At 35.3% G+C, this 15,245-nt stretch overlaps 1 protein-coding gene across 1 annotated transcript in view; it reads right to left on the reverse strand.

Annotated features, from left to right (window-relative positions):
- Positions 1 to 9,421: 9,421 nt before the first annotated feature.
- LOC123549787 (uncharacterized) overlaps positions 9,422 to 15,245 on the reverse strand; it is a 42,772-nt gene continuing 36,948 nt past the window's right edge. Inside the window, exons 24-27 of the mRNA XM_045338183.2 lie at positions 14,206 to 14,421; positions 13,721 to 13,861; positions 12,159 to 13,016; positions 9,422 to 10,428 (exon numbers count right to left, since the gene is read on the reverse strand). Coding sequence (XP_045194118.2) covers positions 10,400 to 10,428; positions 12,159 to 13,016; positions 13,721 to 13,861; positions 14,206 to 14,421 — 1,244 coding nt within the window. The 3' untranslated portion in view covers positions 9,422 to 10,399. The remainder of the gene's footprint in view (positions 10,429 to 12,158; positions 13,017 to 13,720; positions 13,862 to 14,205; positions 14,422 to 15,245) is intronic.

Raw genomic sequence — 15,245 nt, forward strand, 5'->3', positions numbered from 1 at the left:
CAAAAAATAATACAGTTTCTTAACATTTCATGAACTTGGTTTGCATTTGTGACTATAATTTAAACATGCAAAAATTTCATATTTACTGTGAATGTAAACGTGTATCGTCATTTAAGATGAACACATAAATTTGCATAGGCAATTGACAATACAGTTGAACAGTGCCGTTTAACTTAATTCAATTGTAGGTTCGATCTCCTCCATTCATTTAACCATGAGACTGCATTCTCTTGTGTTTTTGCTCTTTTCTGTTCTTATTCACTGAACATGTTAGAGCACTTTTGTGTTTTGATAAAATCAGAATTTTGTCATGTCTTCAATTTGTATAGTAAATGCTTTTAAGTTTAAAGCTTTGTATTTGTTATATTGTACCTTTTCACTAAATGTGAAGTTAGTCCAGAAGGGCCCACTTGACAGAAATATTGTTGTAATTTTAGTTTTTAGCTCGACTTTTCGAAGAAGATGTAGAGCTATTGCACTCGCGTCGGTGTCGGCGTTGGCATTGCCGTTGGTTAAAGTTTTTGATAAAGTCAAATATCTCTGTTACTATCAAAGCTTTTGACTTGAAACTTAAAACAGTTATTTGCTATCACAGTCTACACCAGGAGAAACAATCCCCATAGGTCTGATTTGAATTTTGACAGATTTATGCCCCTTTTTAACTTGGAATTTTTTGGTTAAAGTTTTTGATAAAGTCAAATATCTCTGTTACTATCAAAGCTATTGACTTGAAACTTAAAATAGTTATTTACTATCAAAGGCTTACATCATAAAAAACTATCCCCTTAACTCTGATTAGAATTTTGACAGATTTATGCCCCTTTTACTGGCAAAGCTCTACTTCAGAGTCAAGCACTGAGAAAAGCCGAGCGTGCCGTCTTATGGACACGCACTGATGACATTCTGCAGACAGGTGTGTACTGTGCTATTTTTAGATTGTGTTAATTGGCGAGTGGTGATACTGACATAATATGATGATAAGACAGGAACTTGTTTATTGAAGATTTTAAGTGTGAAAAGATATATTTAAGGATACTTAAAGAGCCGACCTTTATTGGAGTGATGGCAGTCATTACCACTGATGGAGAAAACAACTAGAGATAGGTTATAACATTCTTTCAACAGCTATGGTTTTCAATTAATTTTCATTTTGATGAGTAAAAAGCATTTTTCAGTATAGATTCAAAATGGTGAAATATTTATTTCCAATCAATGTTAGATTCTGTTCATTTGCAAAAAAATCTAAGACTGTAAAAAAACACTGCAGATTATTCACATTAAAGAAACTCGCCAGTATAAAATTTCATCCAAATTCCAATTCCTCTGCTCAAACCATACTGTAATAACTGAATAAAGTTACTATATATGTATATAATTTTTGTTTGTTTTCATTGCAGAATTTCTAAAATAAACTTTTCCAATCTTTCATTTTGGACAGTACCAGTAACTGTTAAAAGCTAAGGGTGCTTACAAAAAGATACTGATATATGGCAAAAAGTGCAGATCATGATCAGACTGCATGGACAATTTACACTCGTCGCAAAGGTAGAATCAATCGTATTCAACAGGATTAAGGTTAACACATTTTAAAATGCAACTTAAGTACCTAAAAACATTGCCCAAATCAGATCTTATCTGTTACACAGTTTTATATTCGACCAAAAATTTCCTAAAAAATGCTCCTCGAAAAAATCTCCTGGATTTTCATCAAATATCCTGGATTTTCAACTGAAATCTCCTGGAAAATTGTCCACGGAACTTGACATGTATGTGATTCTGTTTATGATTATGTCATGCAGCTCTCTGTTATCCTTTCAGATAACATTAGAAAATATTACATAATGAAGGTAAATTAATTCTCCCCCTAAGAATAAAATATCCGTATGAATGGAACTTTTTCGTCTTTGGTAAGGTAAACCTCAGTGACATAATACACACACTGTGTAACATGCAGAGATAAAGTAATAAATCATGTGAAATGTAAGACTTATTTAACAAAAATATACAACACATCGAATTAAAAGTTTATCGAAACACTTAGATGATGTTTATGTTGTTTAAATGGAAACGGGTCATGATTCCAGTGATCACTTTGTTATAACTTATGACCTCGGTCTATAAATAGCTCATCAAACAAGCACAGTTTCATTCATAACAAATGTCAATGCGCATTATTAATTATATGTTTAATAAAAGTATTACTTTTACTAGGTATATAAGCATTGAATATAAGCAAAACGTTTTTCCAGTAGGTTTACAATCATGAATACTTATCGAACGCTCGTGTTTTTTTTGCACACCAGACTGGGATTTCTGGTGATTTGACCGGTGCTGGAAAACTCCATCTTACACCCCGGTGTTTAAGATGACTTGTGCTGTAAAGGACGTATAACAAACTGCATCTGCGTAGTAGATTTGTCTAGTAACGCCATGACGTACTTCATGTTTATGGGCGTAAAGTTCCTGCGCTTTGTTAATACGCTACTATACGAAAGAAGATCATTTGTTTGGATTTATTTTTACTGTTATTTGTTAAATATGGAATGCAAGAAAAAGATTCAATCACTGGTGGTAGGTACAGATGGAAATATCCGGCTCTCGTGTAACTGTTTAAGCGGTAAGTCGGCAGAGCCTCGTTACCACCAAAAAGTTATCCTCGAGCCGGATATTCTCACGTTTTTAGCTCACCTGTCACATAGTGACAAGGTGAGCTTTTGTGATCACCCTTCGTCCGTCGTCTGTGCGTGCGTCAGTCAACAATTGCTTGTCTGCATGATAGTGGTTTCATTATTGATTTTATTTTATCCAAACTTGCATACAACTTGTATCACCATAAGATGTCGGTTCCTTTCTTGAACTGGCCAGATCCCATTATGGGTTGCAAAGTTATGGCCCCTGAAAGGGCCAAAAATAGCTGTTTTGACCTTGTCTGCACAATAGCAGCTTCATTTATGATTTGATTTTAACCAAACTTGCACACAACTTGTATCACCATAAGATCTCGGTTCCTTTCTTGAACTAGCCAGATCCCTTTATGGGTTCCAGAGTTATGGCCCCTGAAAGGGCCAGAATTAGCTATTTTGACCTTGTCTGCACGATAGCAGCTTTATTTATGATTTGAATTTAATCAAACTTGCACAAAACTTGTGTCACCATAAGATCTCGGTTCCTTTCTTGAACCGGCCAGATCCCATAATGGGGTCCAGAGTTATGGCCCCTGAATGGGCCAAAATTAGCTATTTTGACCTTGTCTGTACAATAGCAGCTTCATTTATGATTTATTTTAACCAAACTTGCACACAACTTGTATCACCACAAGATCTTGCTTCCTTTCTTGAACTGGCCCGATTCCTTCTTGGGTTCAAGAGTTGTGGCCCCTAGAAGGTCCAAAATTGGCTATTTTGGCTTTTGCAGCCATATAGAGACTTCATTTATGGTTTTATTTGATACAAACTTCCAAAACATCTTCAACAACAATAAATCTTGGATTCCATGACAAATCGGATCCAGTCGTAGGTTTATTTTATATCTGATTACCTCCCCTGATTGTAATCAAAATGGATTTATATCAGTAAGTACTTATAGGACTTATTTGAAATTTCATTATTGTTATTAGTTGGACTGAGACAATCAGGGTAAATAACTATGACTGATTTTATGTCAAATTACCTCCCTTTATTTCAAATTAAAATGGGTATATCTCCTTTATTAATGAAGATACTGATCTGAAATTTCATTTATGCCAACATATTTATTTGGCAGATCCTTCTTTTGTTAACTTACAATATTTTTTTTTTAATTACTTCCCCTTTACGTTACTATAAATAGCTTATTTTTAGTAACTTTTTTATTATTGGCCATAGGGAAAAACCGAGACCACTTTTCTGTGGTACAACATGGATGGTACCTCCAATTTTTAGGTGTTTTTTGACATATCTATACCTTGTAAGAATTTTCTTCTTCTTTTTGGTTAAATTTCTTCCCTTTGTTGTTCCTGTCTTTTGGATTTAGATATTTTTTCTGAGGACCTTCTTGTCCTCCAAGTGCAATGATAACAGGTGAGCGATATAGGGCCATCATGGCTCTCTTGTTTATATTTTTATTTGATTTTTTTTTTCCATTATATCATGCGTTGAATAAATTAAAACAAAATCCTGAACTGATCTTACATGTCCACATGAACCTGCTGTCTTTAAACTTTTGAACGACTTTGATTTACTCATAGTTACAACGCCATTTTGCAAGTTATTACATTATTTGCAAGTTGTGACGTCATTTTGCAAAATGGTCCTCTTTAACGTTACAACTCATATTTCAAACAATGTACATGATTTCCGCAGAAAAACATTTCAGAGAATACACGTTTACATATCGGAAGCTTGAGAGTATAAATTTAGAATTTAGAGTATATATTTGGAAGTTAGAATCTAAACCTGGAATAAATTTTAAATAGTAACTTTTCCTGACAGAGAAGAAATATGGAAACTTAAGGAAGATCAAACAGACGCCCCTAGAAAACGTTTTGTTAATACACATCCATCATCCAAACGTACCAGGGAACCCCCGCCCGCTTAGATCAAAAAGAAGAGCGCAGATCTACGGATCGCAGGGTTGCGAGTTTGATCCTCGGGCGAGGCGAACGTTCTCCGCGACGATTTGATATGTCATGGTGTCTGAAATCATTCGTCCTCCATCTCCGATTCATGTGGTGAAGTTGACAGTTACTTGCGGAGAACAGGTTTATACTTGTACAGAATCCAGGAACACTGGTTAGGTTAACTGCCCGTCAATACCGTTGAAAAACGGCGTTAAACCCAAAACAAACAAGAGCTCGTCGAACACGAAATGCCCCCCTTGATGCATTTAGTAATTGCACAAGGAACAGAAATTATATGCTCCCTGTAAATTAAAGTTCTACCATTCTGTTTTAATCTGACTTTGACCTTTAACCTAACAAGAGATTACAAAGTGATATTGGTGCCATCCACTGAGCCATTTTTGAATGTTCCAAATTTCAAGACTAGCTCAAGGTCAAAATCAAGGTCAAATTTCATTTCGGTACAATATAATGTGTATGTGGTCCAAATTTGAAAACTGGCTTGAGAAATGTTAAAGTAGGTCACTAGATCAATATCAAAGTCAAAGTTCATTTCGGTTGACAGAAATATGCAAGTGCTTCAAAATTTGGAGGCTGTAGCTCGAGAAATGTGAAAGTAGGTAGTAGGTAAAAATCAATGTCAAATTTCAATTCAGAACACAATAATATGCATGCAGTCCAAATCTGAAGACTGTGCAATCAGAAATGTGAAAGTAGGTCACTTGGTCAATCTCAAGATCAAAGTTCATTTCGGTACACAAAACTATGCATGTGGTCCAAATTTGAAGCCTGTACCTTCAAAAGTGTGAAAGTAGGTCACTAGGTCAATTTCAAGGTAAAACTTTTTTGCGGTACACAAAACTATGTGGTCCAAATTTGAAGGCTGTAGCTTGAGAAATGTGGAAGTAGGTCACTAGGTCAAAATCAAGGTCAAATTTCAATCGGAACACAAAACTACGCATGTGGTCCAAATTTGAAGCCTGTACCTTCAAAAATGTGAAAGTAGGTCACTAGGTCAATGTCAAGGTCAAAATATTTTTCGGTGCACAAAACTATGCATGTGGTCCAAATTTGAAGGCTGTAGCTACAGAAATATGGAAGCAGGTAACTAGTTCAAGGTCAACTCATGTCAAGGTTCATCTTGCCACTCAAAACCATACATATGGTCAAAATTTAAATGTTGTAGGTTATTGACAAGATTTTAAAAGCTTTTCCCTATATAAGTCTATATAAACCATGTGACCCCCGGGGCGGGGCCATATTAGATCCCAGGGCAATAATTTGAATCATCTTGGTAGAGGACCACTAGATGATAATTCATACTAAATTTCAAAGCCCTAGGCTCTGTGGTTTTAGACAAGAAGATCAGAAACTGCTTTAACTGTTCCTGGCCAATGTGACCTTGACCTTTGACCTAATGACCTCAAAATCAATAGGGGTCATCTGCTGATCATGACCAGCCTAACTATCAATTTTCCTGAAACTAGACCCAAACGTTCTTGAGTTACAGCCCGGAAACCGTTTTACTGTTCCTGGTCACTGTGACCTTGACCTTTAACATACTGATCTCAAAATCAATAGGGGTCATCTGCTGGTCATGACCAACCTCCCTATTAACTTTTGTGACCCTAGGCCTATGCATTCTTGAGTTATCATCCGGAAACTGTTTAACTGTTCAGGGTCACTGTGACCTTGACCTTTAACAAATTGACCTCAAAATCAATAGGGGTCATCTGCTGGTCATGACCAACCTCCCTATCAAGTTTCATGATCCTAGGCCCAAGCGTTCTTGAGTTATCATCCGGAAACCGTTTTACTATTCAGGGTCACTGTGACCTTGACCTTTAACATACTGACCTCAAAATCAATAGGGGTCAACTGCTGGTCATTACCAACCTACCTATCAACTTTCATGATCCTAGGCCCAAGTGTTCTTCAGTTATCATCCGGAAACCGTTTTACCATTCAGGGTCACTGTGACCTTGACCTTTGACATACAGACCTCAAAATCAATAGGGGTCATCTGCTGGTAATGACCAACCTCCCTATCAACTTTCATGATCCTAGGCCCAAGTGTTCTTGAGTTATCATCCAGAAACCGTTTTACTATTCAGGGTCACTGTGACCTTGACCTTTGACATACAGACCTCAAAATCAATAGGGGTCATCTGCTGGTGATGACCAACCTCCCTATCAACTTTCATGATCCTAGGCCCAAGCGTTCTCGAGTTATCATCGGGAAACGGATTGGTCTACATTCCGACCGACAGACATCTGCAAAACAATATACCCCTCCTTCTTCGAAGGGGGGCATAATAAATGTACCAGGGACCATCCGTAAACAGGGACCCCATACTCAAAAGAAGTCTAGTTTCACTTTCAAATTAAACAGTTTCAGTTTGATAATTTCAAACTCAATAATGGCCACCTGCACATTAACACTAGTTTCGACTTTTCCAACAGTCTTTACATTTAAACCTGCTCTAAGGACCACCTGTTACAAATCTGTGTTAAGTTTCAGTCCAATGCATAGACTTGTGAGTTACAGCTTGGTAAGTTTGTTGCACGCAAAAAGGTGCAATTTAATTTACTGGTCAACTGAGTGGAAAGGTCATGTTTTAAACAGAACAGTTTCTGGACCATAGTTTATGAAAATAGCTGTGTCAGTGTCCTCTTTGAGTGCGTGTGAGGGTGAAGGGATTGGGGTTCAATTCCTGGTTGTGTCATACCAAAGACGTGATAAATAAAGTTTACCTTTACCTTTAGCTTAGAGGGGCTTTCAGTTGTGTTATAACTCTAAAATGGCTGTTCTATTCAGTGCAATGAATGGCTGGGCAGTGGTTTTCATGTAAAATGGGCAGGGGTTTTGATATAAAACTTGAAGCTTACAGCATTTTCACTAAAGGTGTAAAATAGAACAAAACAACACAACATAATAACCAAACAATTTATTTAAACTTTTTTTTTAATTGGCACATGATTTTTTATTAAGTATTAAATTTTGTTTATATTTGTGGTAAATATATGAACAAACTAAAGAAACATAATGAAATTGTGGTAATTAAAATTCTTAGAACTAATAAAACAAAAGTGACAAAAAAATACAACACAGACCACTATATAAGAGCATATTTAGTATGTTGCCTGCATTACTGTCATTTTTCAACGTAGTAATTGTGTTTAAAACTTGATTTTGCACATTCCTAAATAAATTCCGATCAAATGCAGTTTTCTTGCAAATACCAGTAAGAGAATTATTTGTTCTATATACGTTACAAAAGCAGTTTCAATTTCTAAATCAAGCAGCATTTACAATTACAAAACAGCCAAAAAGCTTTGAAGTAAGTAATTCCCAGAATGAAATAAAAAGTTCATAAAATTTTAACTAAGAAATTGAAATGGCTTGGTTCTTTTTTCTGGTTCAAGCATAATCATTTCATTATCATGAATTAAAATATCATATCAAATAAAATGATCTAAAAAAGCATTGTAGGTCTTAAAAAAAAAATAGTGAAGATAATCACTTCAAATCTGAAAGGTAAAAGAATGTTTTTCATGAATATTTTATCTCAATTTAGAAATTTTTGTCACTAATACAGGTTTTCTCATGGAACGCCCCATATATACCAACTCTGACAGAAAATCACTGAAATGAGACAGACAGCTGTAATACTGTTATAAACTGGACTTCTGTGATATTTGGTTATATCTAGCACAAGTTAATATTGAAATTTTATAATTTTAGACACATTTGGTATTTTTTATTAAAGAATGGAGATGGGATATGTTTCACAGAATTTATTTATCTGGGTTTTATGTGCACCAACACAGTATATGTTATATGTTTCACAGAAATTAAAATATATTTTAAAAAGAATCATGTGATAGACATTGAAATATCATTGCAAAGTTACGAATGTAAAACTAAAGTGACACAGAACTACAGAAAAAAGAAAGTGTAAATGTACCGTAGATACCCATGTATAATGCGCACCCGTGTATAATGCGCATCCCCGATTTTGGCCCGAAATCCTGGGAAAAAAAACATTTTTGGTCAATTTTGAGGTGGATGGAAAACGAAAGTAGAGTTTACATTGACACCGGTAATAAATTTTATCTCCACGGTGGAGAGCAGTATCGGTCTCACGGTACTATCGATTTTTGTTTTCTCGAAAATAAAACCAATAAAATATTGTTTTATTTGTTGTTTTACCCTTTTAATTAACTATTTTGAATAAATAAACAGCAGCTGATTTAATATTTCGTAATGGTATTTTTCAAAATGACATGAGCTTCTCAATTCAAACCAATAACAAAAGGTGTGATAGTCTTTTTGTCACAAACAAATAGCCAATAATTACCGGCAATTAACATGTCACCTCATGTCAATTATGTTGTTCACAGTTTGATCTCGGTTAAAGATAATTCTCAATCTTTAATTAGTATCATAATTTTTGTGATTTATAAACATTTCTTTCATCAAAATACTTTCAAATTTATATGAAATTAATTTTGTTTGAAAGAAAAATAAAGCATCGATCTTTTACGGAACGTAACGGTAATCTTAGATTTTAGCGGTGACAGTAAGCGCGGGGAGTAGTTTCCCTTTACAAAAATGGCGGACATCGGTAACAAACTTGTTTTGAAGTTAGAAAATTGTCTATACCTGTATATTATGCGCACCCACGATTCGCGGGTGGTCCCGGGGGTAAAAAAACTGCGCATTATACATGGGTATCTACGGTACTTTTTGTGAAAGGAATGAAATATACCATTTTTCTTTAATATGTCCAGTGTATCAAGACAGCATTTACAAGAAACACCCAGATATGATCAAATTTATTAAATGTTAAATAAGATAAAGAATAATATTTTAAAGAAAGAAATATTGTATAAAAGCTTTCAAACAGAAGCAAAATGAAATTAATTACTTGAACAAAATGACTGCATAAACATGTTTTGCCATACATAATATTATCATTCAAAGAAAAAACGTATCCAATCTCGCTGTACCTTGTTCACTTGACGATGAACTGTTATGTTAAAGTCTAAATAGGAAAATGTAATGCCTGTTCTACTACAATGTACATGTGCAGTTTCAAGTCTTTTTGCAAACAGTTTGACCTCCTTTCAGTAGACACCTTGATCATTAAAAACTCTTTAAAACAGGCTATACAGCTATGAAACAAAACAATAAGACTAAATATAACTATACCAAGAAAAGCACATTCTCTATAAAATATCAATTATATTAATACTCCTGTAAACAACAAAGCTAGAACTTACAAAAAAGCTACTATTTTATAACTAAACTACAACAAACCAGTGATAAATCAGATTTCTAGTGGGTAAAATTAACTTGTTGAAAATGTTAATAAAGCAGTTGGTGGGGGTATAGCTAGAGCTATGGGGGTATAATGAAATATGGTGGGGTATAGCTAGAGCTTTGATGAAATATGGCGAGGGTATAGCTAGAGCTATATGGTATAATGAAACATGTTGGGGATTAGCTATGTCTATGACTAGAGATGGGGTGTAATGAAACATACCGGTAATGGGAATGCAGCTACGGGGTATAATGAAACACAATTTGAGTACAGCTATGGAGTAATATAAAACATGTCTTTTTGTGCAAGATAGATGCACTGTTACTCCTCACAAATTATTGTTAATTGCACTTCCCAGCTTCTCCCTTAAATATGATATTCAGTCAGTCTCTTAAATCCATCATCTACTGCAGAAAATACTCCTGAAGTTCAACTGTTGTTAGGTGAAAGATTCATTCTTCGCCAGATATCCCATTCAGTCATCTGTTAGGTCTATCGATCCCACTGCAAAATACAATAAAAACTTATTAAAGGTTGTGACTTCATGCTTGTTTAGGTATATATGTAGGACCGCATTCTTTTAAAAATCAACAAGAGCTGTCCGTAAGACAGCCAATTCTCGACTACTCGAACTGATGTCCCAGAAGCAGGAATATTACCCTAAATGTTAAAATATCTAGAGTTTCAATCCAGTACCTTAGTTTAGGAGATAGTAACTTGCATGTGAAACTTAACCAGAAGGTTTCAAGTTCAAAAGCGGACATAATTTTGCAAAATACATGTCATAGCATGAGACTTGATGTTATGACCTAGCTTTATAAACCCAAAGAAACAATGTTAAGTTTCAAATGAATATTTGCATAAGTTTTGGAGATAAAAACTTTTAACTAGGATTTTTTGTCAAAAAAGGGGCATAATTTGGCCAAAATACATGTCAGAGTTATGGGACTTGACCCAATAGCTCGGTCTAATCTTCATGTAGTCGAGCTAAAAATGGATTGGTGGTGTCAAGCTTTAGGACATTGCAAATGTTTTCAGACAGCTTAGAAAAAAGTTAGATATACATATTCAAAAGGTACTTGTAAAACCCAAGTTTGAAATGTGTTGATTGTATTGATTTATCTAAAGCTTGTTACTTGAAATTTGTTCCCCCAACAACATTTAGCAGACTCTGTTGACAAGGGTTGTCAGGTAAGACTGCCAGCTGGTTTATTTCTATGCAAAGGTAATTCTATTCCGAAAGGAGCATAATTCATGAAAAACTGGTGCCAAGTTTAATATGGACCTTGTCTCATACATGTAGCTAATGACGAAGAATAACGTTTTGCAAGTTTTTAGCCAATCCATTAAACATTTTAGAGTCAGAGGAAAGCGGCATCAAAACTTTAACCTGAAATTTTATTAAAATGGGAGCTTAATGAATTATTTATGTCAGAGATATAGACCTTGTCTTATGATCAGGAATAACTACATTCACTACCGTTTTTTTTGTAAGCCAATCAATTCTGCTGGCATCATCTGACTGCACCTCTTAAAGACACCAGAATTTACTATCCTATGAAGCAAGCAAGAATTTTTTCTTCTGTTAAAACAAACTTGAAAGAAACAAATATCAGGCAGTTTTGCCTGTGTATTCCTGTAACAGTAGCTCGATTAAATAATACATCTTTGTTTTGGGTTTAATGCCGTTTTTCAACAGTAACGGCGGGCAGTTAACCTAACCAGTGTTCCTGGATTCTGTACCAGTACAAACCTGTTCTCCGCAAGTAACTGCCAACTTCCCCACATGAATTATCAGAGGTGGAGGACGAATGATTTCAGACACAATACAGCTCAATTTATTTCCCTATCAAACAAAGACGACTGAAACTGTGTGTTATCATGCAACACACACACGAGTTTGTACGTCACAATTATTACGTTGTATCTTCAAACATCAGAGGTGCGCTTGAAAAGAAACAACACAAACCAGGCAAATATTTGGTGAAAATCTTCAAAGATGCAGTTATTTATCCTTTGTAATGTGTTAGAATCGAAAAAAATATATATCATGTAATAGTGATTTGCTCTTGAATCAAATTGTTTTGTCGTTCAGATGCGTACAATATACTCTAAGGCTGCACCTTCATATCATTCCTTAGCATCTGAACTCTGAACAATGACTTTATTCAACGACAAATCACTAAATCAGATATAGTATTTCTTAAATATACAAAAAAAATAAAAATTCTTACAATACTTCACACGTCCATACACGCCTTTATCAACTGGCTCGGTCTTGATTACAAGGGCTGGGGCAGACTTCTCAACAGGGGCATTTTTCTGGGAGAGAGAAAGATTGGCACGTCCATGCTTTTTCTTGCCTTTACTGTGACTAGAATTGTTCACACATGGCTGACTAGCACTCAGCAATCCACTACTGTTTCTAGCTGATGAATTTAAACTTACATTTTCCTTTCCAAAAACCATGTTCAGTGTTGGTGTATGCGACGGCTTTCTTTGAGAATTAGTGACTGGAGCTGCCTGAACTCTTCCGACAGGATTTATAGCATGCAGGTTTTGTGTTTGTGACGATGTGCTTCCGCTGGCTTGTTTTGCTATATTAAGCAAAAGGTCTGAACTTGGTGCACCAGCACTCGCACTAGGTACAAAAGTACTTGTAACAGGTCCTTTTGCATTTGGGATAAGAGTTTTTTGTCCTGTGATAAGACTTTTCATTTGATGGGGCTGAATGACATTACGACCATCAGGTAAAGTTTGCACAACATACTGTGGTAAGCTGCCTAATGTTTTAGTTGAATGTCCTACTGGACTCGGCTGGGTTATATACTGAACATTTCCTACACTAGACTGCCTGCTGTTCACAGGGACAACAATTCTTCCAGGGTGATTATATCTTATGGCATTCTGCTGACCTGTAGGCGCAAGAATGACGTTAGGTCTTGGTGCAGCGGGTACAGACACTGGAGTAGTCTGGACTGTTACTTCCACAGGAGAAACCTCCAACTTCCCACACTGAAGATCTTGCAATGTCTGACAACCAAAGTTCAACAGAGACTGGTCAACAGCCGATGGTTTCCGTTCAACTTCATCTAAAAGTAAGACACTTTCAGAGTAATGAAACTGTATTATGTGGTTAAGCATCAACAGAAAAACGAAACATCTCATCAAATGTCTTAGTATTACAGAGGTAGTCGCATATTTTTTTTCTTAAAGAAATACATCCACGATTTATTTTAATTTATTATTTCATTCAGTCAATTGAAGCAAGCAAAAAGAGGTTTCTTTGTTGAATTTAATAATTATAACTCTCAGCATTACATAACTCTACATATATCGCCATTCAAAAGTTTGTGCTATATGATAGGTCTATATTCAACACACTTTTTGGCTGACAAGTCTAAAAATTACAAATGAAAGTGTGTAAATTAGTTTCTGATGTCAATGTAATAAGAAACTGATTGAAAGGCTTGCCATTCAATAGTTGACCAGCAAGTGTACACTGTATGAGGTCACAAAAGTGAGATATCATCAACCAAGAACCTAACCATCAAACTTCAATTATCTTACACCGTCCCTGGTCAAAATGAGTTGCATTAAAAAAGAAAATGGAAAAAGGCACTGCTGCAAAAACAGATGAAAGTTACACTAATATTGTTTTTTTTTATATATTTTTTTAATTATGCAGCATTTGCTTTCAGCAAGTTGAAGAACAAAGTACAACAATAGGCAATACTAGTGAGATATCCCCTTAACAAAAGATAGGTCAAAACATCCAAAGAAAAAATACACGTACCAAAAGTTTTATCTGTTTTTTCTTGTTTAATGTGCAGAGTTTGAACTCTGGAAACAGTTTCTGTGGTTTCTGATAGACAGCTTTGACTTAACCTCTCAGTCTTCACTCGTACCCCGACTTGGCCACACTGTTTCATTGTACCTGTAAATGTCATTAAAATCTTTATACACAGAGTCTCAGTAAAACATCCACAAATAGCTGCTGCTGTTTTATACTTATGCCAGACTATAAATAAAAGTGTGTATCTTGTACAGACAAACACTCACTTAACTACAGCCTCTTCTATTTCTGTAATTCTTTTTAACTCAAAAGAAATACTGGTATCTATTTTGTGATTTAAATAAAATATATAAACTTTTTTAAAATTCAGATGGCAGCTCTATTTTTTTATCTCTAAGGATCATCTTCTCTACAAGGTATACTTCTGTTTTTATGTTTCTAGTACTTTCTTCAAAAGATTATAACTAAACATGAATAACACCTACCGTAAACTGTATCCTGTTTCCTCTGAAAGGTATTTTCAAAGGTCTGCCAACCACTGGCATCACTGCTGACAGTCTTACCAGGGCAGACTGCGACTGTAGCTGCACCAATACCGACTGGAGTGCCAGAAACCAATGGTATCAGGGCTCTCTCCTCTGTGTGTGATAATCCAGCCTCATCATATATATCGTGCATCCTTGTACAAGCTTCTGTGATTGCTGTCAGAGTACAGAAATTTACACTACTTTAAGACTTTAATAGAAAGACATTTTTTAATTAAACTAGAAATGTGTCCATAGGACACAGATGCCCCCACTACATAACAAAGGACACAATTTTTCCTAGGTCAGGGGCCATAACTCCTACAATACTGAATGAATCCGCGGTGCACAACTGCATACATGTCAAGTTTCCCGGATCGTCCGGGAGTCTCACGGATTTTTTGTCCATTTCCCGGACATACGGAAATCAATTATTTCTCCCGGAAATCCAAAATTCCAAGATAATGGTTTCCTATATCAAACTTAATCCCTAATTACACACTGTGCCTGACGTAATTTATCACTCTACTGGTATATTGATAAGAGTTTAACAAGGTCACGCACTGATGACATTCTGCAGACAGGTGTGTACTGTGCTATTTTTAGATTGTGTTAATTGGCAGGTGGTGATACTGACATAATATGATGATAAGACAGGAACTTGTTTATTAAGGATTTTAAGTGTGAAAAGATATATTTAAGGATACTTAAAGAGCCGACCTTTATTGGAGTGATGGCAGTCATTACCACTGATGGAGAAAACAACTAGAGATAGGTTATAACATTCTTTCAACAGCTATGATTTTCAATTAATTTTCATTTTGATGAGTAAAAAGCATTTTTCAATATAGATTCAAAATGGTGAAATAGATTTATTTCCAATTAATGTTAGATTCTGTTCATTTACAAAAAATCTAAGACTGTAAAAAAACACTGCAGATTATTCACATTAAAGAAACTCGCCAGTATAAAATTTCATCCAAATTCCAATTCCTCTGCTC

This window comes from Mercenaria mercenaria, chromosome 6 (genome assembly GCF_021730395.1).
Source record: "Mercenaria mercenaria strain notata chromosome 6, MADL_Memer_1, whole genome shotgun sequence".
NCBI classification, from domain to species: Eukaryota; Metazoa; Mollusca; class Bivalvia; order Venerida; family Veneridae; genus Mercenaria; species Mercenaria mercenaria.